The sequence below is a fragment of the Oreochromis aureus genome, linkage group 11 (assembly GCF_013358895.1).
Source record: "Oreochromis aureus strain Israel breed Guangdong linkage group 11, ZZ_aureus, whole genome shotgun sequence".
NCBI lineage: Eukaryota > Metazoa > Chordata > Actinopteri > Cichliformes > Cichlidae > Oreochromis > Oreochromis aureus.
Genome location: NC_052952.1, coordinates 25,656,076 through 25,683,296, shown reverse-complemented (window position 1 = coordinate 25,683,296; position 27,221 = coordinate 25,656,076). Strand labels below are relative to the sequence as shown.

At 39.0% G+C, this 27,221-nt stretch overlaps 2 protein-coding genes and 2 long non-coding RNA genes across 6 annotated transcripts; 2 read left to right on the top strand and 2 right to left on the bottom strand.

The window, feature by feature from the left end:
* Positions 1-2,775: 2,775 nt before the first annotated feature.
* LOC116320925 (cytochrome P450 4B1-like) lies at positions 2,776-8,861 on the bottom strand. The gene is made up of 12 exons (XM_039620149.1): positions 8,631-8,861; positions 8,307-8,451; positions 8,157-8,201; positions 7,941-8,068; positions 7,662-7,786; positions 7,399-7,553; positions 7,204-7,310; positions 6,026-6,216; positions 5,748-5,881; positions 4,240-4,304; positions 3,730-3,812; positions 2,776-3,377 (listed from the first exon to the last, which is right to left on the bottom strand). The coding sequence occupies exons 1-12, from the start codon at positions 8,820-8,822 to the stop codon at positions 3,200-3,202; spliced, it is 1,548 nt and encodes a 515-aa protein (XP_039476083.1). The 5' UTR covers positions 8,823-8,861; the 3' UTR covers positions 2,776-3,199.
* Positions 8,862-8,914: 53 nt separating this feature from the next.
* Positions 8,915-12,159, top strand: LOC120442833. Of its 3 annotated transcripts, none has more exons than XR_005614964.1 (6): positions 8,915-9,051; positions 10,101-10,180; positions 10,298-10,636; positions 10,748-10,919; positions 10,997-11,554; positions 11,663-12,159. It is a non-coding gene; the product is annotated as an uncharacterized LOC120442833 (long non-coding RNA). The 3 variants fall into 3 exon arrangements; XR_005614963.1 differs by lacking the exon at positions 8,915-9,051 and having other exon boundaries at positions 9,239-10,180; positions 10,997-11,390; positions 11,514-11,554; positions 11,663-12,156; XR_005614962.1 differs by lacking the exon at positions 8,915-9,051 and having other exon boundaries at positions 9,170-10,180; positions 11,663-12,158.
* An 8,497-nt stretch (positions 12,160-20,656) lies between these two features.
* LOC116320924 (cytochrome P450 4B1-like) lies at positions 20,657-27,208 on the bottom strand. The gene is made up of 12 exons (XM_039620010.1): positions 26,919-27,208; positions 26,595-26,739; positions 26,445-26,489; positions 26,229-26,356; positions 25,950-26,074; positions 25,687-25,841; positions 25,494-25,600; positions 24,285-24,475; positions 24,007-24,140; positions 22,294-22,358; positions 21,872-21,954; positions 20,657-21,095 (listed from the first exon to the last, which is right to left on the bottom strand). The coding sequence occupies exons 1-12, from the start codon at positions 27,108-27,110 to the stop codon at positions 20,918-20,920; spliced, it is 1,548 nt and encodes a 515-aa protein (XP_039475944.1). The 5' UTR covers positions 27,111-27,208; the 3' UTR covers positions 20,657-20,917.
* Positions 22,721-24,448, top strand: LOC120442770. Its single transcript, XR_005614912.1, has 3 exons — positions 22,721-22,843; positions 23,276-23,606; positions 24,311-24,448. It is a non-coding gene; the product is annotated as an uncharacterized LOC120442770 (long non-coding RNA).
* Positions 27,209-27,221: the final 13 nt, after the last annotated feature.

Sequence of the window (27,221 nt, the reverse complement as noted above, 5' to 3'; positions counted from 1 at the left end):
AGAGCCTTCAGTTTTCAGGCCCCTCTTCTGTGGAACCAGCTTCCAGTTTGGATTCGGGAGACAGACACTATCTCTACTTTCAAGATTAGGCTTAAAACTTTCCTTTTGCTAAAGAATATAGTTAGGGCTGGACCAGGTGACCCTGAATCCTTCCTTAGTTATGCTGCAATAGACGTGAGGCTGCCGGGATTCCCATGATGCATTGAGTTTTTCCTTTCCAGTCACCTTTCTCACTCACTATGTGTTAATAGACCTCTCTGCATCGAATCATATCTGTTATTAACCTCTGCCTCTCTTCCACAGCATGTCTTTATCCTGTTTTCCTTCTTTCACCCCAACCGGTCGCAGCAGATGGCCCCGCCCTCCCTGAGCCTGGTTCTGCCGGAGGTTTCTTCCTGTTAAAAGGGAGTTTTTCCTTCCCACTGTCGCCAAAGTGCTTGCTCATAGGGGGTCATATGATTGTTGGGTTTTTCTCTGTATTTATTATTGTGCTATCTACTGTACAATACTAAAGCGCCTTGAGGCGACTTTTGTTGTGATTTGGCGCTATATAAATAAAATTGAATTGAATTGAATTGAATTGAATTGACCTCCAGGCTGTGTAAGGGCTAATTGGCCAAAAAGGAGAGTGATGGAGTGCTGTGCCAGATGGCCTGGCCTCTACAGGCACCTGACCTAAACCCAATGGAGATGTTTTGGGATGAGGTGGACCGCAGAGTCCTCGGCAAAAGGGCCAACAAGTGCTCAGCATCTCTGGGAACTCCTTCAAGACTGTTGGAAAACCATTTCAGGTGATGACCTCATAAAGCTCACTGAGAGAATGCCAGGAGTCTGGAAATGAGTAATCAAAGCGAACGGTGACTATTTTATGGAATCCAAAATATATAATATGATTTGAGATATATATATATATATATATATATGTATATGTACACAACCACGAAAAGAGGAATTCAAAGATGTAATTACTGTGAAGACATCACCTTTTACTTCTCAGTTTTTGAAGGGAAAACAATAAAGAAATTAGGATCACATCAAATCAATCAAAATGTGGTACTTTCAAAACCATATGTCAATCTTCAGTACTTGGTTGGGAATCCCTTTGCTTTAATCACTGCCTCGATGTGCCGTGGCATTGAGGCAATCAGCCTGTGGCATTGCCTGGAAGTTATGAAAGCCCAGATTTCCTTGATGCTTGCTGTCAGCTCTTCTTTGTTTTTGGATCTGGTGGAGCTCATTTACTCTTGATAATACCCCATAGATTCTCAATGGGGTTTAGTTCTGGCGAGTTGGCTGGCCAGTCAAGCACTGTGATGGCATGGCCATCAAACCAGGTTTTGGTGCTTCTGGCGATATGGGCAGGAGCCAGGTCCTGCTGGAAGATGAAATCTGCATCTCCATACAGATCCTCAGCAGAAGGAATCATGAAGTCCTCTAAAACATTCAGGTAGACTGTTGCGCTGACCTTGGATTTAAGAAAGTAGAGTTTACCAACACTTGCACCCCAAATCTTGACTAACTGTCAATATTTCAAGCTGGACCTCAAGCAGCTTGGGTTCTATTCCTCACCCGTGTTACTCCAAAACTTTGGACCTTGATTCCTGAATGAAAGGCACACTTTCATCGGAAAAGAGGACCTTGGACTACTGGCCAACACTCCAGTCCTTCTTCTACTTGGCCCAGTTGAGACGCTTCTGACGTTGGCTCAGGCTCATAAGGGGTTTGACCCGAGGAACCCAACAGTTGTAGCCCATCTCCCGAATGCGTCTGAATGTGGTGATTTTTGAACCTGTGACTCCTGCCTCATTCCACCATTTCTGGATCTCTGCCAGATTCTTGAATCTTCTCTGGTTGATAATCCACTGAAGGCCATGGTCATCTTGGTCATTTTGCCCGTCCACTAGACTCTCCGTTGATATGCTTGGACACAGCATTCTGTGAGCAGCCAGCCTCCTTAGCTATAAACTTTTGTGGCTTACCCATCCAATGGAGGGTATCAATGATTCTCTTCTGGCCAGTTGTCAAGTCTGCAGTCTTCCCCATATTGAATCTAACTGGAACAATTGAACCAAAGTGAAGCAATTTGATGACACCTGGGAAAACCTGTAAAATTTGGGCTGATGTCTTCACAGTATTCTAATTCCTGTTTTTGTGGGTTTTATGAACTGCCCAAACTACGTACAAATAAACAACTAAGTACTTGAAATCGTTTAAGTTCTGGGCCTTTCAGTTGCAATTGATTTGTTTTCCAATGTTAACTTGTCATATTTTAGTAATAAGTGAACATCTGTTATATTTATATTTTCATATCATATATAACATCAGTTTGTTTGAAGTGTTTTTCTTCTGAATTTTCTGGAGTATAATGTGTAATGTTGATAATGCACAATGCAAGGTGCCACATGAGTCATTACTGAAGAATGTAAAAAACGGTTTAAAATGGTTTTATCATTTTTTTGAAATTTTCCATTAAATGGTTTTCAAATTTAACTTAATTTTTGAGTGTTTCTTAGTTTTAGACTACTTGGTTAGTCTCCGCCCCCCCCGTTTAGTTGACTAAGCTATTACTTGCCAGGAACATCCCTGGTGTGCAGATGTTTTAGGCTGTGCTAATAAGAATGGTTATGTTACCACTGCCATTTCCAGCTGAGGGTTTTTTTTCTCTTTAATCTGAGTGGAGATCTTGTCATTGAGAAACTGATACTGCGAACCTGAGCCACCACTAGGCAGAGATGGGAAGTAACGATGTACAAATACTTCATTACTGTGCTTAAGTAGAATTTTCAGGTACCTGAACTTTACTTGAGTAGTCATTTTTTCAACAGCTTTTTACTTTTACTGCTTACATTTTCACTGTGATGATGTCACTTTCATTGTGACATCATCATTCCATAAGCCAATGCGGTTGTCACAAGACATTTTTGAACGAGAATATTTCTTTCCTTTGACAAATTATTAGTAAAGTTTCAATCTCTGTTATTCTTGTAAAACAACAAAAAAAAACAACCTGGTTATATTATATACAATGTATTGTGACACATATTCTCAATGACAATTTCTCCCAAAACATAAACTGCATGACAGAGTCCATGAATATATATGTAAAAGCTCAGTTACATAGTAGAAGTATTTCAAATCAACGTAAATTATTTACTTTCTAAATACAGTAATTTTGAGCAGTTCTTGCAGTTAGTGCACTTTAGCTCTCTGCGTCTAAAGGTTTGATCTTGATGTGGATGCCATTGAGTGAGCGGAGAACCAGTCGGGGGATGATCTTGGGTTTCATAGTGGGCTCCGCTATGAGCTGGTATCGCTTCAGTGTCAGAGCTGTCACCACTTTCATCTCATTCATAGCAAAGTTCTGACCAATGCAGTTTCTGAGGGAGGAAAATATTAAATGTAAGAAATATACAAGGCAATATTCAAAAGAGTTAAAAAATGATGAAAATAGTTTGATCCTTCTGAGATAAGGACATGAGGAAAATGGATAGGAGGGATGAGTATAGTATGTTATTTTTTAACATTCAGGTTCAACAGCGTTTGTATTTTAAATGGGATCAATCTTAGATTACAGTGAGTTCACCCTTTGGCCTACTTGCTCTAGCCCATCATAAAGCCAGTTTTTATTGTGTTGATGGAAATGGGTTCAGTGCTAAGTTACACATTCACATACTTGAGACTACTGCAAGCGGTCTCTATACAGTGATATAGTTTCAGGTGAGGACAAACCTTGGCCCAGCTGAGAAGGGCACAAAAGCATGAGGGGATCTCTTGGCAATGTTCTCTGGTAGGAAACGCAGAGGGTCAAAGACCTAATGTAATACAGGACAAAGAAAGAGAGCAGTGTTATGTGTATTACTTGTTTTCTGAACCTTATCACCCTTATCACTTGTGCAGAGAAAACTGCATTCTGACACACATAATATAGTAAGTCGTTAAACCAGCTTGAATCTGTCCTGAGGTCCACTTTGGCACCGGGGACCTACCCATGTCAGCAAATACAGCACAAAAAACCCCCAAAACAAACAAAACAAAACAAAACCAAAAAAAAGCAAATACAATACTAGTAATTCATTTAATGCACCAGTTTCATGATTGCTTCTTCAGTTATTTGAAAAATTATATGCAGCCATATGAGCAGAGTGCTGACAAACTTCATAATTTTATTTCATCATAGATTCTGTTGATGATGTATTCCATGTAGTAAGTTGTGCTGGGAATAAAATTGTCTTTACTCACATTAGGGTTTTCCCAGACAGATGCATTCCTGTGAATTCCATACACACTTATTCCAACAACAGAACCTACAATTTTGAAAGAAATGTGTACTTAGCTTATTATTATTAAAAGATTATAGGGTGTGTGTAGCTGAACATTATCTTACAAACTAAACAAACATACACCATATGGAAAAATGTATTGTGAAACAACTCATAATCCAAATGCAGGTGTTTTAAGTCCAGTTGGCACAGAAACATGAAATCAAGCAGCTAGCCATGCAGCGTGATGAAGTGTAAGTGGTATTATTGCAAATTGGAAGTGTTTAAGTGTTTAAGAAGTGTTTAAGAACTACAGCAACTCAGCCATGAAGTGCCAGACCATGTAAAGTAGCAGAGTGAGTATAGAAAAGTCTGTGTTAGCGTGAACTACATTACCCAGCAGCTTTGTAACTATGGTGTCCCAGCTATTGGATAGTTTCTGGCCTTGTTCCAGCTTTATTTGTTCCCTTTACCAATTCATGTGACGCTGTATGCTGTAATATCATTGTATTACATAGTGGTAGAGGACTGGCTGCTGAACAGCTGCCTCAATATAATATTTCATCTCTTGTGTTGGAGTGCCATCTTGTGGCCCATTTTGGGTAGTGTTTTAATAAATGTGATCGCTCTTAAGAAGCGGTATCAAGATGATGCACTGCCTTAGCAGAGTTGTTGGGGAGGAATTTGTGGCCAGCTTTATTACCCTTTAATCTTTATTCATGTTCTACTGTATTTCCTGTTCTTGATCGCAGAAACCACACCATATCACCCCTCCCCATCCTCCTACCCCATGCCATATCTCCTTGTACCATCAATCCGAGTATAAATAAACTCCACCTCTTATAATCTACTCCCTGGATGTCAGCCTCTCCTTCTGACCGAGGATAACTATTGTAGCACAACCCAGCATTAGACTGACGTGCACCATTCTGTACAGTGAGGTTGCAAAGTGCATACAAATCTCCAACACTCTGCTGACTCAGTAACTGCAGAGCTCCAAACCTCCTCTGGCATCAACATGAGCACAAAAACTGTGTGCCTGGAGCTTCGTGGCTCATGGGTTCCCATGGCTGACCAGTTCCAGTGAGTGTAATGTGTAGGCAGCGGTGTACTTTCTGCCCATATAATGTATATGATAATAATCTAGTGCCAACATTTAAATACTCCCATTTGGAAGAATGCCGCACTGACAAAGCAATTACACCACATGTTTAAGAGATTTATACAAGCTTATAGAAAAGATACTGTATGTGACAATACAATCAAATAATACCAATGTACCCTCGTAGAATAATAAAGCAATAAGTACTAAGTCAATATAGGTCCTTTATGGAAATGTAAAGAAATGTAACTTATGTATGTAAAGAAAAACAAAGTCGGTTATGAGTTTGTGTTTACCATGTAGCATGAAATGTTTCCAAAAACATTGTTAAGTGAAGACATTTAATGTTTACTCTTTGATAATAACAACAGAGTAAAATCACTGACCTGCAGGCACAGTTCTCCCATCACAAAAGGTTACAGTTTTGGTGGTTTTTCTGGAAATTCCTGGTACAGGGGGGTAAAGGCGGAGAGCTTCTTTTATGCACATGGTAGTGTATGGGATTTTACTGAGATCCTCCCTTAAAATGAGACAGACATGCAGTGTTAGTGAAGTCAACTAATAAGAAAGTTATCTTGTTTGTATGTCTCCTAATAAAGTTTTGGTACCACAGAATGGCACCAACTTGTTTCCCTATTGCAATGTTGTCCTTTCATAAGCCTACCACTCCATGGTTTCCTTGTCATGCAGGGCCTCCATTATCTCCTTCCTGCAAATCTTCTGATGTTCTGGGTTGCAGGCCAGACAGTAGAGGATGAAAGACAGGCCACAGGCTGTGGTGTCATGGCCCTCAAACATGAAGGTGTCCACTTCTGCCCGCATATCTTCATCTGACAGACCCTGCTGGTTCTCATCCTGGCGGTGAAATAAAGGATATTTACAGTTGATAAAAGACAGAATGGACTGCACTATACTCTAACTGGGCTTCTCAATAAAAGTGCTTTGTTACTTTTACTGTTCAGGCTCATTATATTACTGCATCACCCGACTTCAACTCAGCTTTAGCTGGATAACATGCATCCTTATACAGATACCTTTATAAAATTGGAAATTTATTCAGCAGCCAAGTATCAAGGTCCGCTGTTCTTCTTAAGCCATATATAGCACTAATTGTTTGTTTTTTTAAGCAAACACCTGCCATGCAGTTAATTATTGATTTTAATCTTTGCTCCCAAGGACAACAATTTGCTATGATATACTCATAAAGGGAGGATTCTTTCTATTCCTTCATTATCAGTTGATTATATGAATATTATACAATTATTACACAATTATGTATTTAAGTGATATAAATAAGATTTTGCAATTTGTGTGATTTTCAGTTAAAATGCATAAAAATAAAAAATAAATAAGAATTGGATCATTTTATGTGTTTTAATGTGTTATGAAGAGTGAGTCACAGCATGAATCTTTTGTTTTTACATCTCATGAAAGCTAAGTCTAATAAGCGAATAAACATGGTAGCTGAGACAGCCCCTATAAGCTGCCGTTTAGAGATGTTTGGGGGAAAAAAAAAACTGGACAAAACACTAAACAGAGATCTTGTATTTAGGTTGCTGCTCACGAGGGTGAAAAGGCTGATCATCGTCTTTGTGTCAGAGGACATTAATATGCAGCTTTGTATCAGCATGCATCTTTGTTTATTTGCTGCATGCATATGCTATTTCAGCTTTATGCCAATACTTCAGATATGTGACATGATCTCAAGTTGGCGCTTGCCTTATTTTCTGTATGACCTTTATGCAGGAAAACCCCAGTTTGTCACTTGCCTATACATTAAGCAAATCCTACAATGTGAAATGTGTTGAACTAAGAGGCTGAAACTGATGACACATAACATACTCTTGCAAAGAGAAGGATGTCCAGAAAGTCCAAATATCTCTTTGCCTGTATTTGTCCAAGCTCCTTCTCTTCTCTTAGTGCTTCTCTCCTCTTTCTTATAACTTCCTCTTCAGAAAAAAATATAAAATGTAAGCATTTGTAGATCTGACACTATAATGTGAGGCTCACAGTAATAGTCAGTAAAGCAAAGCTTACCTGTATGACTGAGAGCCACCTGACGTGCTTTTCTATATCTGAATCCATGTGGGCTAAGGTGGAAAATGAGGTCGCTGTGGTACGGAAACATTCTGAGCCGAAGGTCAATTAGAAAACTGAGGTCATACACTGCTTTGATGTATGCATTTGTTCCACTGAAATGACAAAGGAGGCAAACATTAAATGCAGATTTACAACAACCAAAGACTCAACATAAAACTGACACTGTAAATGACTCTTTAACAAGATTCATCTGGGCTCACCCCTCTGTCTGACAGTTGCTGTAGCAGCTGAAGGCACACTTCATAATGCTGTCCAGTGTCATGAGGCTCACGTGTTTAAACAATTCAAAAGGCTCATTTGTGCTTGCATAACTTTCCCACTTATCCTGCCAACAATGAGAGAACAGATGTGATCTCTCTGCAGGATACAGACACTGCTCCTCCTTTACTTCTATGATATTTACTGACATTTGTTGTACATCACATCATGACTTTGACTTTTTATTTATCAATTATGCAACTAAATTGTCTTTAACGTACCAGCATCGTCTGAGCAGACTCTGACATCAATTTTAGGTATGGTTTCAAAACATCATAATGGAAACCTGGCGTTAAGAGCCTTCTGTGACGGAACCACTTCTGACCTTCTGACACCAACAACCCATTTCCTGAAGAACATGTGCATGAGTGAGGAAAGCAGCAAAGCAAACAACTCTGCACTTGAAATGCTGTAAGAGGGAGACAAATGAGCCTTACCAATCCAACCCTCAATGAACCGGTAGGCAAAATCATCTTTTGGCTCTGCAAGGAAACAAAACAAATAAAAACCGCGTTAGGGACCTTTGACTTTACTACACTTTTATAAATGTGCATCAGCACAGCAACAACGCAAAACATTTCTCACACCTGATGATGTCAGGATAGTTTTTGCATAATCTGGATGCTGAATATTGATGATACTGACAAAGGGGCCAAACCAGATTGGGAAAACATATGAGTACTCTTGTCCCCATTTCACTACCGTGTCCATATCTGTCCCATCTTGTTTAAACTGAAAGAGAAAAAGTACAACTGAAAGACATCACAGCAGGCAGACTTTACACGTGTAAATCGGGTTGTTTGTCAACTATGTGTCTCTGTTTGCAGAACGGTGTTCTCCAACAAGGTGTGGTCAGTTTTACTGGACGGTTACATATGTTACAACTGCTGCGAGTGTGTTGAGACAGTTACCTCGAGAACATGTCCAAACAGCCAGTGTGGCGGCGGCCCCCAAAAAGCTTGGAAGTTTCGCAGTGTTTCCCTTCTTTTCGCAAGTAGAATTGTTAATTTATACACCACGACAAAAAGACAGAGCACAGCAAAGACGTAATGCATGTGAGACCAGCCCAGCTGAAACTCCGCGAAAGCTTTAGTTAGTTTCATCTCGCAGGTGCAAGTGTCTTCCGCCTCCCCCTGCAGGAAAACCTCCTCAACACAGCACAAAAGGTGATCTGAGCTCACCTTTCTGAGAAGCGCTGGAGGACAAGCGAGGTTTTCAGTGGTGTCTCCGGTAGGCGGGGAGTCTGACACTCAATAAAACGCTGACTTGATGTCCCGACGGAACTGTCGGCGTTTTGAGCGCAGCAACGTCAACAGCAACATCGTTAACGCGGTAAATGAGAATTGGGATGATGAAGATGCTAATATGGGAAATTTAGCGTATGAAATTAAAAATAGATTATGAAGAAATGTGCGGTTAAGAAAAATATTTATAAATTCTATCAAAAATTACTTTGTTTGTTAACCGAAATAATTTTTGCTTATGTAAAGTGAACATCACACGCAAAAATGTAGGTTTTCCTTTTGGCTATTCTGTTTGCCTGTCAAACACTTGTTTCTTCATGTAGTTACTAAATACTTTGAGGTTATTTTAAGAATTATGAACACACTCAAATCCATTTAATTGACTTTGTGATTAAAAAACCTAACAAGCGAGGAAATCCTTGATAACGCATCTAACTTTACATTTTTAAATAGAATCTGCACAGATTATATAATGTAATTTTTTGTAATTTGAATCAATAATCCACAGTACGTGTCATACTTAATTGCCCAACCCTGACTGTCATGCTGCACATGCTGCATGGTGCTCTGTGACAAATTAAGAAACTTTAAAGTACTCAGACCAGCACTTTTGGAGCGTTTATGATATTCATTAGAATTTAAACTCATTAATAAAAGTGTAATTGTGTCAGTTGTTGCCCTTGGCAGTCAATAGGTTGGTTACAAGTGCTTTGTTTGCACATGAAGTCCAAACTCCAGTGAGTTTAACCGTACAATAAACTTTACAAACAGCTCAATCACAGTTTTGGTTCAACCCCCACAAACATTATCTCAGCATAAAATGTGAGCACATATTTGGCATCTATATAATAAAAAAGAAACTGGTTTGCTATGCACATTTTGTGTCTTAACACCCATACTAAATGTAAGAAGTAAATGATATGCCAGACCACATCAGAAAAACAGTGTGGGTGACAACCTTGCTAAATTTCCTCTGTACTGACTGTTGGACCACTTCCGATGTCTCAGACTCATTTAAGCTGTTAAGCTCAATCTAAAACCTTTTGCTGAGAGGATGAGTTTGTGATCTGTGTTTTTTATGAGCAGTAATGGTACAGCCAGGATGCTTCATGTTGGGTTTTATTTCTGCGGGGACAGGAATTTCTCCAATATGAAACAGAAAGGCTTCATTTTCACTTTTTTACTTGTTTGGAACTTCTCTACTTTCTCAGGAAACAGTGAGTAGCTAATGAAATCATTACTTAACTAAATTCATTATTTAAATTGCTTAAATAGAATATATTTAAAATACAATTGATGAACTGACTGTTGAATGTTTTATTTTTTTTTTCAAGTGACTGTTAATATAAATCAGCAACGTGATATTTTGCCAGTCGCAACACAACTTAATTTTTCGCTGGGATGTCGTGCTGTGATACCGTGTCAGCATTGCAGCCATCATTTAGACTCTTTCAAATGGCTTTACAAGAAGGACCAAAGTAGTAAGCAGGTTCAGTTGTTCTTCCAAGATAAGAATGGAGTGCAATATCATCAAATGTCCAATCCCAAATTGAAAATTGGATCCAGTCGTTCCTTGGTCATCAGTTCTTTTACTGAAGATGATGAAGGTGTGTACTGGTGTGAAACTTGCCAAGAAACATGCCAAAAGTCCACTGACATCATAGTGAAGAAAGGTTTGTCCTGCTGTCATATTTTTTTCTGCTAAGGCAGAATCTACCTGTGATTATGTGATTTTTAAATTTGCCAAAGATTATTTTCACAATCCTTCACCTCTCTTTTTTCAGAGATGTTGAGACTTTTCAGAACTAAGAGCAACAGCAGACAATTTGACTTTCAACAAGTCTATATATATTGGAAATGTCAGAAAAGAAGATGCTGGGAAATATACCTGCTGGATGAGTAACTGTGTCGGACACAGTATTAAGCTAGTCACTATCAATTTGTGTGTAGTTACAGGTGAGAAACTAACACACAAACATCATTGTTTCATAGTAGAAGATAACCTGATGTAACCTTTTGATCTTTACTTACAGTATATGACAGTAAGGATTCATCTGCATCTTGTGCTGTGACGTGCGGCATGAAATCCAATAATCCAAACAGAACTTTAACTACATCTGTGCATGTACATTCACACGGGTCCCTAAAGTGCAATATAGATTCAGTGTTTGATGGATACACTACAGTTAGTATGAGTCCCACATTTAGCACAAACGCATTTAGCACAACAACAGGTGGGTGTTTAGCCATATGCTGTTTGTGAACCTTTTACACCTGAATCAAAGAAATAATAATATTTAGTTTTTGGTTTAACAAGTTTTGAAAAAGAGCCTGAAGACTGGATCCCACTTATTTGTGGTATATCAATATCAAGTGTCATTTTAATGGCATTTATGATTTTTTGCTTCAAATCAAGATTACATTCAGGTAGGCTATGCAGCTGCGCCTTACTTCCACTTCTTGTGTATATTATTGGGTTTTTTTTAAATGGTTTGCTTGAAAAATTCCTCCCATGATTCTGAATATACTTCTGCTTCTGTCTCACCAAAGCATTTCCTGTTCAAATTTGTTGCTGTGGCTTGAATAGCAGGGTAAGTATCTGTGCTGACATTGAGGTGTAACCTAAAACTCTCATGCAGAAATGAAGTGTGTGCGTGTTGCTTTGTCTGGGTAATGAAATTTATTGCTTTGTACTGCAGGTGGAAGAGGAGTCTTCAGTGGTTTATTCATCAGTTATCATCAGGACACCTGGCAAAAGAATTAATCACATGACCTCTAGTGATTGTGTTTATTGTGAAATAAAAGTATAGAGAAAAAAAAAGTCCAGGATAAGTGAGGTCACTTTTATTTATATAGAACATTTTAAAACAATATGGATTGGTCCAAAGTGCTTTTCAGTTGACTGTTAAAATAGGTAAGGTCATTAAAGGGCACTGTTTAGAATTATACTTTCCATCCTTGCTGTCATTTGATTTAGTAACTAATTCCTCAAATTACTTAAATTGTAACTTCACCCACATGTTGCTCAAGGGAAAATCTGAAACCATGAGTCTTTTTTTCCAACAAAGGAATGATTTCTAATCGAATCTTTAACTGAACTTTTACCTAATTCTCTGAAAGCAGGGCAGGTGTTTTAAAGTACATGGATCGATAATTTTAATGAGAGGCTTTGAGGGTGATACAGATGTTATGTAACAACATTTTTTTTGTTGTTGTTGCTCAGTACAGAGGTGAGGTCCATTCATGAACTGCATGAAAGCACAGTTTCTGGTTACCTTGCAGATCAAGTTAAGATAAAACAAATGTAGGTAAAGAAGTAAAGTTGATCTCAAAATCAAAGAGGAACGTTATCAGGTACATTAATTTTCTTGAGCTCATCAATTAAAACAAATTAACAAACAATTTTTATTTTTTTTGTTAAAAGAAAAAATACTTTTTACACTAAATTTATTTTACAGCTGTATTTTGCTTTGCAGTTTTAGGTTTTATATAATCACCATATAAAATATGACCGCAGTAAAACAGCATCTAAGCAAAAGGTTGCATGAAGAAGGCTGTTAAAAGTGTTAAAACCGCAGCAGTACTGCGTCTGCAGTGTTAATCAATAATGAGCATCAGTGATAGTAAAACAATAACACCCTGCAGATAAAAGGTTATAGTATGATTATTACTGTGAGAAATATATGTGTTCATACTGTGAGGACATTTTGGTGAGGATAGTCACTGAAAATAATATTTTGGATCCTTTTATTTGTTAAAGTGTTTTATTCAAAGTAAAGTATACAAAAAAAAGAAGTGAAAACAGAAAAACAGTCTTAAGAAATAAAGCAAAACTCACTAAATGTGTTGTTTAAAAAAGCAACAGACAATAAAGAAATATAAAGGAAATGTTTTAAGTTTTGGTGTTTAGTCAAAGATGGAAACACAAAGAGGAGGCTCTGGTGAAAATGACTGTGAGTCAAATGTGTTGTACTGTACTGTTTTACTTAAATTTGACCTATGTCACTAATACCACCCACATCATAAAAACAAAAACACCAACACAGAAACTAATAAAATAAAAACTTATACTTAAAATCGTAAAGTAAAATAACAATGGCACTATTCACCTCTAATGAAAACAAACCCAAATAAGGCAGCTGGCCCAAATAATATCCCCAGACATGCACTCAAGGTCTGCTCATCAGAGCTGGATGGTGTATTCATAGACATATACAATCTGCCTAAGCTTTGAGTCCACTACCAGTGTGCCCCTCTACAAGAAACATACTGGTAGTGGATTTAAACGACCATCATCCCTTTGGACTCACACAAACCGTGATGAAGTATTTAGAAAGGATCAAAAAGACTGTCCTGGCTACCTTGGACTCTTTACTTTATGCACATGTATATAACACCACAGTGCATCAGTCTACTGGTGAGTCACCATTTGCTCTGATGTTTGGCTGAGATCCCCAGCTACCTGTTGACTTTTTGTTGGGTAGGATTCAGGAGCCTGTGGCTGGTAGCATCCATCATTGGATTGCAGAGCATCAGACTCGGCTACGTCATGCTTTTGAAAACCCTCAACGTCCTCTGTGGTGCTGGTCTGCACCGATCAGCTGCCAGTTACGGCTGGTGTTCAAAATAATATTGCTCCTTTACATAGGTTTACTCGTGCTAATGCTGGGACGGCATCATCTGCCCCAGGTAGTAGGAAGTAGAACAATAGGGGCTGTGAACTCCCAGGCACCTGTGCCTAATACATCTACCCTGTTTAGACCTTGGCAGTGAGTGTCAATCGTTGGGACGACGATTCAAACCCCAGGGGTAGATTGTAGTAGGTTGTTGGTTCATACATGGTGTCTGTGAACGCAGCATGAAGATTCACTCCTCCCTTTGCTGTTAATCAGATGTTGGTTATGAGGAACATCTGTGGTCTACTCTTGAGCTCTGGCAACTTGCACTCATTTCTGTTCAAGGTGGCAAAGCTCACAGGCTGTTAAGTATTACAGACTGGACTCATTTCCCCTGTCAATTGCTGAATTTGTGGAACTGCTAAAGGGTGGTAAGTGGGATCCTCATGAGTTATCTACAATTTGATGTTTAGTAGGGGGGACCCTGGATGACTGTTTTCCCTGTTTTGTTACAGGCCTACACACTGCTGCTGTCTTGTTGTAGCCTTGTTGTTGTTTTACTATTGTTTATCAAAAATCAAATCAAATCAAAATCTATTTATATAGCACATATTAAAAACAACAAAGTTGACCACAGTGCTTCACAGTCAGTAAAAGCATATAGACTGCCATTGACTGGTTCCTTGTTTTATGGTATTTTACATACCAAGAAATGGGTAAATTGCACCATTCAGATTGCAGTGAGGTTTGCAGTGAGACTGCACGGGTGAGTAATTGATGGAGGCATTCACTTCCATTTTTTTGTTTTCCATTTTGTTTTTGTTTGTTCTTTTACTTTGTTGTGTTCTCGATGTCATCACACAAGTTCTGTTTTGGTCTGTCACAAGATATGTCTACATCTGTTAAACTGGTAGCTGATAAGTAAAAGCATACTGATCGCAAAGAGGATTAAAATACATTTACAGGACTTAGCATCTGAGGCTCAAAGTGGCAGGTATGGTTATCTGAGTGATTCGTTACGAAGATATGGTGGGTCATCGAGTTATGTTTTTGACAAATTTGATGTAAGGTTGTATTTTTTCTAGAATTTCAATATTTTTTTCACTTCTTTTGAATGTTGAAAATACTATTAAAGGAAAGCAAAACATACTTTTGTGTCAAAACACAGGGCTGATTTTTATCATGAAAACATATAATACAAGTGTATTACTCACTGCAAGCTTTTCATTCCATATGTTAGACCAGCATCATATGAACCAAATTGTCTTGCATTTATTCCAACAAGCCACTAGGTGGTGGCTTGTACACAAAGGTCAGCATCTTGGCTACACACTTACATCGTTTGCCATATTGTGCTATCCATATGTGGTATCACATGAAAGTGGTGCTTCAGGCTTCTAAAATTTCACAGTATTCTGATCGTATTTGTTCATTGACTTTTTCAAGGATGTCAGTTTTAAAATGGTTTGTTGCTCACTTTTCCACCACAGGTGTACTCTCACAGTTTTGTTCTGCTCGGCATTTAAGTGAACTTTTGCTAAGCAATAACAGAATACAGCTGAGTATACACTAGCACAAGAACAAATACCAGCTTAAAAGGCAAAATAAAAGGTTAATAAAAAGAGAATTTGGAATTAGAGTATTCTAAATGTCACATAGCATGTTAGCATCTCTCACATGAAACAGTACAGTGCAGTTTATACAACATACTACTGTTTTGAACAAATCCAGTAACGGTTATAAGGTCTCTGTGTCAAACATGTAATCAGCTGGCTGTAACTGGTTAATAAAGACTGTGGCCAAGTTTAGGTGGACCATTAAATTGTGTTACATCTTATATAATATAGTGGTTTGGATTTTTCTTTTCAAATGTGGACAGAACAGATGTAGATTTGTAGCAAATGTTTGTACCTGAGATCATAAGAAAGAGGACATCATTGTATTTTTATACAACCTGTACTGGTGACTTTTTGTCCTTGTGGGTGTGTGGATTTTGAGTGGATTTTGTAATATGACTGTAAATAAAAGAGTACTTTTGACTCATGAGCCTTTCTGGCCCTTCTTGATACTTTCACCCAGTTGTGCTTGAACCTGCATATTGCAGAAGGGGATTATAGCGTGTCTTTGTGACACTTCTGCACACGCTTTAACGACTCTTGTTGTGAAATTGCTCCAGCACCTGGCCTGTCTAACAGCAGAGATATGCAGTGAAACTAAAGTCTCGCCCCCCATATTCACTTGCATCTCTGCCTACCTAAAGCGAGATGGTGAACCGGGTTTCTGGTTTGCAGAAACACGTACACTTCCTGTCTAACAGGCCTGCAGGAGACCGGTGCACAAAAGGTGTAAATAAAAACAGAAACTTTTCACTTGAACTGAATGATAAGTGTGCTCCGCTCGTTGCTGGAACAGCATAATTCTCTGGTTTTATCGTGTGTTTTTGACACTTAAGGGAAGCCATTGCTCAGTTTCTCACCCTTTTGACATAAAAGTTTATATAAAATTGCTTTGTCTCCAGCTTCTGCAGGATCTGTTAAGAATCCTGTTGCAGATAGACTTTAACAAATTCTGAGACTGCTTCACTTCAAATGTTATCTTATAGGTGCTTGCTTAAAAACTTATCAGATGGCCGTGGCAACTTAACCTTTTAAAGATCTCCTGAAGCTCCCATTTAGTTATTAATTTGCAGTTTTCTGACCTGCATTCAGTAACTGATGAAATGTGAAACTACTCCCTCCTAACGTTGAAACTGTTGTGGTTTGCAGTATCTTTGAATTAAGCAGTCTTGGTTGTTGGTTACTGATTACCGACCAGTCATGTCTTTCTGAATGTGTTGGTAATGTACACCACCAGGCAAAAGTTCGTACACACCTTCTCATTTAATGGTTTTTCTTTATTTTTACTACTTTCTATATTGTAGATACATACTGAAGACATCAAATATATGAAGCAAGATATATGGAATTATGTAGGAAAGAAAAAGTTGATAAATAACTCTAAATATGTTTTATATTTTAGAGTAGGCTCCCTTTGCTTTGTTGACAGTGCTGCAAACCCTTGGTCTTCTCTCAGTGAGCTTCATGATGTAGTAACCTGACATGGTTTTCACTTTAAAGGTGTGGTTGGTCATGGTTCAATTATGGAATTTCTTGTCTTCTCAATGGGGTTGGGACCATCAGTCAACTTTTCTTTAATGTCAGGTGTGTTTCCAGAACCACTAAAAACTGCTGTAATTATACCTATACTGAAAAAGGACAATCTTGACAAGACACAAATGAACAACAAGCCGATCTCAAATCTCTCATTTTTAAGTAAGATCACTGAAAAAGCAGTTTCTCAACAGCTCAATTACTTCTTAAAACAGAATAACTGCTATGGTGCCTTCCAGTCAGGTTTTAGACAGAACCACAGCACTGAAACCGCTCTGACCAAAGTGTTCAATGACATATGTCTGAATACAGACAGTGGAAAAATGTCAGTCTTAGTTTTACTGGATCTCAGTGCAGCATTTGATACAGTTGACCTGTCAAGGGTCTGTGTGCAGGCGGATGGAGGGGAGGATCCAAATGCGAAACTCGGAGGCAGACGTGAACTCAGAATACACAGCTTTGTTGCTGGAGAAGCCGAAACTAAACCAAACTGAGGATACAGAAATAAACTAAGCAAGCAGACAGGCAGACGGAACACACAGATAACGTGAGGGTGAACAGACATTAACGACGCGACAGTGAGCACAGGAAAACACAGGGCTTAAATACACTGAGGCAGTAATCAAGGGATGAGAGACAGGAGGGAAACACACCTGGGGAAAATCAGAACTGACGAGGCAGGGGAAACGTAAACTGAACATACTCACGTAAGACAAGGACCTTCAGAATAAAACAGGAAACTAACAGACACAGGACCAGACAAGACACCATGGACAGACAGAGGGACATACGGGCAGAGAAGACTAAGCACAAGCAAAACTAAACATGAGGGCAAGATAACAAAACCTAAACCAGAAATAATAACCATCATCATCATCATCATCATCAGATAGCTACAGAATCAGAACATAATTATAATCAAAACAGTATCACAAAGAAACAGCATATAACTAACAATCCCGAGAAAAACCATACACATAAGAATTAATCCCTCACCAAGAATAAGACATATTTATAATCACAATCAAAGCACCAGAGGATAAAGAACAATCCATAATGCAGAAAATAAACTAAAACATAAGAAACTCAAAATGCTGGGTCGAACCGACCCAGGACCGTGACATGACCACAACATATTACTCAAATGACTGGAGAACTGGGCAGGTCTTTCAGGAACTGTACTAAACTGGTTCAAAACATACTTAGAAAACAGGACATACTTTGTATCAATAGGTAACTTCACATCTGAGCAGACAAGTATCACATGTGGAGTTCCCCAAGGTTCCATCTTGGGACCTCTTCTGTTTAACATTTACATGCTCCCACTGGCACAGATTATAAAGAACAACAAAATAAACTATCATAGCTATGCAGATGACACACAAATATATATCACAATGTCACCAGGCCCTGTACAGGCTCTTGGTAAATGCATTGAGGAAATTAATGACTGGTTGTGCCACAGTTTTCTCCAGCTAAACAAAAACAAAACTGAAGTAATAGTCTTTGGTGCCAAAGAAAAACGATTACAGGTCACCAGAGAACTTCAATCTATACACCTAAAAACCACAAACCAGGTGAGAAATTTGGGTGTAGTGATGGATGCAGACCTAAACTTAGAAAAACACATTAAGACAATAACAAAATCAGCTTACTATCACCTCAAGAATATATCAAGAATAAAAGATCTGATGTCTCAACAGGACCTGGAAAAACTAGTCCATGCATTCATCTTTAGTAGGCTTGATTACTGTAACACCATCTTTACAGGTCTACCTAAAAAATCAATCAGACAACTACAGCTCATTCAGAACTCTGCTGCTCGAGTCCTCACTAAGACCAAAAGAGTGGACCACATCAGTCCAGCTCTGAAGTCTTTACACTGGCTGCCTGAATGGTTTAGGACCAAAATACATCAGTGACCTCCTGACCCAGTATGAACCTTCCAGATCCCTCAGGTCATCTGGAACTGTTTTTTTATCAGTTCCCAGAGTCAGAACCAGACACGGAGAAGCTGCATTCAGCTTTTATGCTCCATATATCTGGAACAAACTCCCAGAAAGCCTCAGATCAGTTGAAACACTCAGTATATTTAAATCCAGGTTGAAGACTCACCTGTTCTCAGCTGCATTTGAATAAAACACCAAATCCACACTTTTAAGCTTAAATTTCAAAACTTACATTTTAACTACTGATTTTATCTACTGTTCCTTCCTTTTTTTTTCCAATTTTAAATCATGCTTTTTATTTGTTTTTGTTTTTTAATGTCTCTGTAAAGCACTTTGAATCACCTTGTTGTTGAATTGTGCTATATAAATAAACTTGCCTTGCCTTGCCATCAGTTGTGTTGTGCAGAAGAGGAGACTGTGCAAATCAGGCCTTTATGGTCAAATAGCTGCTAAGAAACCACAACTAAGGAAAAGCAACAAGCAGAAGACATTTGTTTGGGCCAAACAAATGTCTTGGACTTTTGGTTCCACCCGCCGTGTCTTTGTGCGACACAGAAAAAGTGAACGGATGGTCTCTACATGCATGGTTCCCACCATGAAGCATGGATGAGGAGGTGTGATAGTGTTGGGGTGCTTTGCTGGTCACTGGACACTGTTGGGAATTTATTCAAAACTGAAAGTACACTGAACCACCATGGGCTACCAGTAAGGGCTATTTGACCAAAAAGATGGAGTGCTGTGGCTCTACAGTCACCTGACCTAAACCAAATGGAGATGTTTTGGGATGAGGTAGACTGCAAATTGAAGGCAAAAGGTCAACAAGTGCTCAGCATCTCTGCGAACTCCTTTAAAACTGTTGGAAAACCATTTCAGGTGATGACCTGATGAAGCTCAGTGAGAGAATGCCAAGAGTCTGGAAATGAGTAATCAAAGCGAACGGTGACTATTTTATGGAATCTAAAATATAAAACCTTTTGAGTTATTTCACACTTTTTTGTTTACTACATAATTCCTTGTGTTCATTCATAGTTTTGATGCCTTCAGTGAGAATCCAAAAAACACATGAAAATAAATAAAAACATGAAATGAGAAGGTGTGTCCAAATTTTGACTGGTAGTGTATGAGCCCTCACAGGGAACAGAAATCATTTTCAACTTTTTTTCCCCCCAGCCTGCTTCCAAGGTCTGTCATTCCGGTGAAACTGCACTCACTAAAGCTGCAAATGTCTTATCTTACCTGCTGGATATCAGCGTGTATTTGACAGCATATGCAGCACAGAGACCAGTGTACATTAACTCTTGGCAGCTAAAAACTGATGCGTTACATTTGGAATAACCTTTGTGTTTGTTCGACTGCTTTGATGTTCCCTCTACTCTTCCTCTCAGGTCTCTATGTTCTGGATCATCAACCATCCTGGGACCTCTCTCTCCCCCTTGTCTGTCAGTTACTGATGTTCGGATCTGGAGCTTTGTCCTCCAGCTTCTCTTATCTCCCTCTCTCCTCTGTATTTATGCTGTCCTTTTTCGTGTCCCTTCTCTAGGTTTGTTTCCACGTCGAGGCAACTGAATGTTGTTTTGTGTATTTTTTCCAGGTTGGATGTTGACGAGGTCATGGAGGGGGGGCTTGAACAAGGCGCCAGTGTAAACTGATGTTGTTTAATTGCATTTGCTATCTAATTATGTCATCTTGGTTGTCCGCACTGTAAAAATGCAGTAACACAATTGTGAACACAATAAAAGCTCTGCAGTAGATGGTGTCAGGGATATGCTGACAACAAAGGCCACACCATCTACCTAAGATCATTTTTTTAGTCGAATTATTCAGTGGCCCCTCGTGCCCTGTGAGTGGCAGCCCTGCCCCCAAGAGGATAGAAATGCCTCATCACTGGATTAATATGACCACTCAGAACAACCTTGTATTGATTTTTGGTAACCTTCCCCTCTTAAAGGACAAGTGGACTCAAAGATATCAGTCAGAGGTAAAGATGTAAGTGCAATGCCATTTACTACAAATCTGTTATGTACAACAAATTCTAGTACTTTTTGCACAAGCTTCTCCTTTAGTGTTTTTGTGTAAAAAGCAGATTTTTTTCAACAATTAATTTCTCCCAAAACATAAACTGCACGACAGAGTTCATTAAATTATAAGTAAAAGCTCAGTTATGGTAGAAGGTAGAATCAACATAAATTTTTTACGTTCCAAATACAGTAATTTTGAGCAGTTCTTGCAGTTAGTGCACTTTAGCTCTCTGTGTCTAAAGGTTTGATCTTGATGTGGATGCCATTGAGTGAGCGGAGAACCAGTCGGGGGATGATCTTGGGTTTCATAGTGGGCTCCGCTATGAGCTGGTATCGCTTCAGTGTCAGAGCTGTCACCACTTTCATCTCATTCATAGCAAAGTTCTGACCAATGCAGTTTCTGCAAAATATATAAAATGTAAGAAATACAGAAAGACCTGAAAAACAATGAAAATTATTTGATTCTTCTGAGATTAGGACATGCAGAAAAAGGACAGGAGGGATAAGTATAGTATGTTATTTTTTAACATTCAGGGCCAAAGGTGCTTGTATTTTAAATGAGATCAATCTTAGATTACAGTGAGTTCACCCTTTCCCCTACTTGCTCTAGCCCAGTGGTTCCCAAAGGGGCCGGGCATGGTATGAATAAAAACAAAAAACAAAGAATGCTTGGACACTGCTAGCATAATGGACAGGTTTTTGACAGGGCTCCCACACAAACGCAAAGCAGAGGATGAAGCATTGCCAAATATGGTTCCAAACCAACTTCCTTCCAAGCCAAAGACCAGAACATGGTAAATGGTAAATAGACTGGTTCTTATATAGCGCTTTTCTACTCTATCTGAGCACCCAAGGCACTTCATACAACTCGTTCATTCACCCAATCACAAACAAGCACTTTTCTAAGTTTTTCGTGCTATCTAAGTAACATTCATACATACACATTCACACTCGGATGGATGCATCGGGGAGCAACCTGGGGTTAGTATCTTGCCCAAGGATATTTGGGTAAAACAATGGGGGGGCTAGCAACAAAAGTTTGGGAACCACTGCTCTAGCCCATCATAAAGCCAGTTTGCTGATGGAAATGGGGTTAGTGCTAAGTTACACATTCACATACTTGAGACTACTGCAAGCGGTCTCTATACAGTAATATAGTTTCAGGTGAGGACAAACCTTGGCCCAGCTGAGAAGGGCACAAAAGCATGAGGAGATCTCTTGGCAACGTTCTCTGGTAGGAAACGCAGAGGGTCAAAGACCTAATGTAATACAGGACAAAGAAAGAGAGCAGTGTTATGTGTATTACTTATTTTCTGAACCTTATCGCCCTTATCACTTGCACAGAGAAAACTGCATTCTGACACACATAATATAGTAAGTCATTAAACCAGCTTGAATCTGTCCTAATACAGAAATACAGCACTAGTAATTAATTTAATGGACCAGTTTCATGATTGCTTCTTCAGTTATTTGACATATTGTATGCAGCCTTATGAGCAGAGTGCTGACAAACTTCACAATTTTATTTTGTCATAGATTCCATTGATGATGTCTTCTATGTGGTAAGTTGTGCTGGGAATAAAATTGTCTTTACTTACATTAGGGTTTTCCCAGACAGATGCATTCCTGTGAATTCCAAATACACCTATTCCAACAACAGAACCTACAATTTTGAAAGAAATGTGTACTTGGCTTATTATTATTAAAAGATTATAAGGTGTGTGTAGCTGAACATTATCTTACAAACTAAACAAACATACACCATATGGAAAAATGTATTGAGACACAACTCATAATCCAAATGCAGGAGTTTTAAGTCCAGTTGGCACAGAAACATAAAATCAAGCAGCTAGCCATGCAGCGTGATGAAGTGTAAGTGGTATTATTGCAAATTGGAAGTGTTTAAGAACTACAGGAACTCAGCCATGAAGTGCCAGACCATGTAAAGTAGCAGAGTGAGTGTAGAAAAGTCTGGGTTAGCGTGAACTACATTACCCAGCAGCCTCTTTGCAGTCATGGGATTCATGGGACTCCTGAGCTAGATAGCCTGACTTAGTTCCTGGGCTGATGAGAGAAGAGGGGAGAGCTGCTGGGAAGAAAAGCAAATAGCCCACCCTGTGTTTGTTGTAAATGGTGTGTCACATAAACGTGAGTTAACATTCCATTTTTACGATACTTTACCCTGTGCGTATTGGTTCTAGCTCCCTTTGGCATATGTGCTAGTTAGCTATAGCTATGGTGGCCCAGCTATTGGATAGTTTCTGGCCTTGTTCCAGCTTTATTTGTTCCCTTTACCAATTCATGTGATGCTGTATGCTGTAACATGGGTGTATTACGTAGTGGCTACCTAGAGGACTGGCTGCTGAACAACTGGCTCAATATAAATATTTCATCTCTTGTGTTGGAGTACCATCTTGTGGCCCATTTTGGGTAGTGTTTTAATAAATGTGATCGCTCTTAAGAAGCGGTATCAAGATGATGCACTGCCTTAGCAGAGTTGTTGTGGAGGAATTTGTGGCCAGCTTTATTACCCTTTAATCTTTATTCATGTTCTACTGTATTTCCTGTTCTTGATTGCAGAAACCACACCATATCACCCCTCCCCATCCTCCTACCCCATGCCATATCTCCTTGTACCATCAATCCGAGTATAAATAAACTCCACCTCTTACAATCTACTCCCTGGATGTCAGCCTCTCTTTCTGACCGAGGATAACTATTGTAGCACAACCCAACATTAAACTGACGTGCACCATTCTGTACAGTGAGGTTGCAAAATGCATACAAATCTCCAACACTCTGCTGACTCAGTAACTGCAGAGATCCAAACCTCCTCTGGCATCAACATCAGCACAAAAACTGTGTGCCTGGAGCTTCGTGGCTCATGGGTTCCCATGGCTGACCAGTTCCAGTGAGTGTAATGTCTAGGCAGCGGTGTACTTTCTGCCCATATAATGTATAATAATCTGGTGCCAACATTTAAATACTCCCATTTGGAAGAATGCCGCACTGACAAAGCAATTACACCACATGTTTAAGAGATTTATACTAGCTTATAGAAAAGATACTGTATGTGACAATACAATCAAATAATATCAATGTACCCTTGTAGAATAATAAAGTAATAAGTATTAATTTGATATAGGTCCTTTATGGAAATGTACAAAAATGTAACTTATGTATGTAAAGAAAAACAAAGTCGGTTAAGAGTTTGTGTTTACCATGTAGCATGAAATGTTTCAAAAAACATTGTTAAGTGAAGACATTTAATGTTTACTCTTTGATCATAACAACAGAGTAAAATCACTGACCTGCAGGCACAGTTCTTCCATCACAAAAGGTTACAGTTTTGGTGGTTTTTCTGCCAATTCCTGGTACAGGGGGGTAAAGGCGGAGAGCTTCTTTTATGCACATGGTAGTGTATGGGATTTTACTGAGATCCTCCCTTAAAATGAGACAGGCATGCAGTGTTAGTGAAGTCAACTAATAAGAAAGTTATCTTGTTTGTATGTCTCCTAATAAAGTTTTGGTACCACAGAATGGCACCAACTTGTTTCCCTATTGCAATGTTGTCCTTTCATAAGCCTACCACTCCATGGTTTCCTTGTCATGCAGGGCCTCCATTATCTCCTTCCTGCAAATCTTCTGATGTTCTGGGTTGCAGGCCAGACAGTAGAGGATGAAAGACAGGCCACTGGCTGTGGTGTCATGGCCCTCAAACATGAAGGTGTCCACTTCTGCCCGCATATCTTCATCTGACAGACCCTGCTGGTTCTCATCCTGGCGGTGAAATAAAGGATATTTACAGTTGATAAAAGACAGAATGGACTGCACTATACTCTAACTGGGCTTCTCAATAAAAGTGCTTTGTTACTTTTACTGTTCAGGCTCATTATATTACTGCATCACCCGACTTCAACTCAGCTTTAGCTGGATAACATGCATCCTTATACAGATACCTTTATAAAATTGGGAATTTATTCAGCAGCCAAGTATCAAGGTCCGCTGTTCTTCTTAAGCCATATATAGCACTAATTGTTTGTTTTTTTAAGCAAACACCTGCCATGCAGTTAATTATTGATTTTAATTTTTCCTGCCAAGGACAACAATTTGCTATGATATACTCATAAAGGAAGGATTCTTTCTATTCTTCCATTATTGGTTGATTATATTAATATTATACAATTATTACACAATTATGTATTTAAGTGATATAAATAAGATTTTTCGATTTCTGTGATTTTCAGTTAAAATGCATAAAAATAAAAAATAAATAAAAATTGGATCATTTTATGTGTTTTAATGTGTTTTAAACTTTGTTGAAATGAAGAGTGAGTTACAGCATGAACCTATTTTTTTTTTTACATCTCATGAAAGCTAAGAGAATAAACATGGTAGCTGAGACAGCCCTTAAAATCTGCAGTTTAGAGAAGTTTTTGGAAAAAAAAACTGGACAAAACACTAAACAGTGTTGATCAGTCTCTACACAAAAGAGATCTTGTATTTAGGTTGCTGCTCACGAGGGTGAAAAGGCTGATCACTGTCTTTGTGTCAGAGGACATTAATATGCAGCTTGGTAACAGCATGCATCTTTGCTTATTTGCTGCATGCATATGCTATTTCAGCTTTATGCCAATACTTCAGATATGTGACATGATCTCAAGTTGGCACTTGTCTTATTTTCTGTATGACCTTTATGCAGGAAAACCCCAGTTTGTCACTTGCCTATACATTAAGCAAATCCTACAATGTGAAATGTGTTGAAGTAAGAGGCTGAAACTGATGACACATAACATACTCTTGCAAAGAGAAGGATGTCCAGAAAGTCCAAATATCTCTTTGCCTGTATTTGTCCAAGCTCCTTCTCTTCTCTTAGTGCTTCTCTCCTCTTTCTTATAACTTCCTCTTCAGAAAAGAATATAGAATGTAAGAATTTTGATCTGACACTATAATGTGAGGCTCACAGTAATAGTCAGTAAAGCAAAGCTTACCTGTATGACTGAGGGCCACCTGACGTGCTTTTCTATATCTGAAACCATGTGGGCTAAGGTGGAAAATGAGGTCACTGTGGTACGGAAACATTCTGAGCCGAAGGTCAATTAGAAAACTGAGATCATACACTGCTTTGATGTATGCATTTGTTCCACTGAAATGACAAAGGAGGCAAACATTAAATGCAGATTTACAACAACAAAAGACTCAACATAAAACTGACACTGTAAATGACTCTTTAACAAGATTCATCTGGGCTCACCCCTCTGTCTGACAGTTGCTGTAGCAGCTGAAGGCACACTTCATAATGCTGTCCAGTGTCATGAGGCTCACGTGTTTAAACAATTCAAAAGGCTCATTTGTGCTTGCATAACTTTCCCACTTATCCTGCCAACAATGAGAGAACAGATGTGATCTCTCTGCAGGATACAGACACTGCTCCTGCTTTACTTCTCTGATATTTACTGACATGTGTTGTACAACACATCATGACTTTGACTTTTTATTTATCAATTATGCAACTAAATTGTCTTTAACGTACCAACATAGTCTGAGCAGACTCTGACATCAATTTTACGTATGGTTTCAAAACATCATAATGGAAACCTGGCGTTAAGAGCCTTCTGTGACGGAACCACTTCTGACCTTCTGACACCAACAACCCATTTCCTGAAGAACATGTGCACGAGTGAGGAAAGCAGCAAAACAAACAACTCTGCACTTGAAATGCTGTAAGAGGGAGACAAATGAGCCTTACCAATCCAACCCTCAATAAACCGGTAGCCAAAATCATCTTTTGGCTCTGTTAGGAAACAAAACAAATAAAAACGGCGTTAGGGACTTTTAACTTTACTACACTTTTATAAATGTGCATCAGCACAGGAACAACGCAAAACATTTCTCACACCTGATGATGTCAGGATAGTTTTTGCATAATCTGGATGCTGAATATTGATGATACTGACAAAGGGGCCAAACCAGATTGGGAAAACATATGAATACTCCTGTCCCCATTTCACTACTTTGTCCATATCTGTCCCATCTTGTTTAAACTGAAAGAGAAAAAGTACAACTGAAAGACATCACAGCAGGCAGACTTTACACGTGTAAATCGGGTTGTTTGTCAACTGTGTGTTTCTGTTTGCAGAATGGTGTTCTCCAACATGGTGTGGTCAGTTTTACTGGACGGTTACATATGTTACAGCTGCTGCGAGTGTGTTGAGACAGTTACCTCGAGAACATGTCCAAACAGCCAGTGTGGCGGCGGCCCCCCAAAAGCTTGGAAGTTTCGCAGTGTTTCCCTTCTTTTCGCAAGTAGAATTGTTAATTTATACACCACGACAAAAAGACAGAGCACAGCAAAGACGTAATGCATGTGAGGCCAGCCCAGCTGAAACTCCGCGAAAGCTTTAGTTAGTTTCATCTCGCAGGTGCAAGTGTCTTCCGCTTCCCCCTGCAGGAAAACCTCCTCAACACAGCGCAAAAGGTGATCTGAGCTCACCTTCCTAAGTGCTGGAGGTAAAGCGAGGTTTTC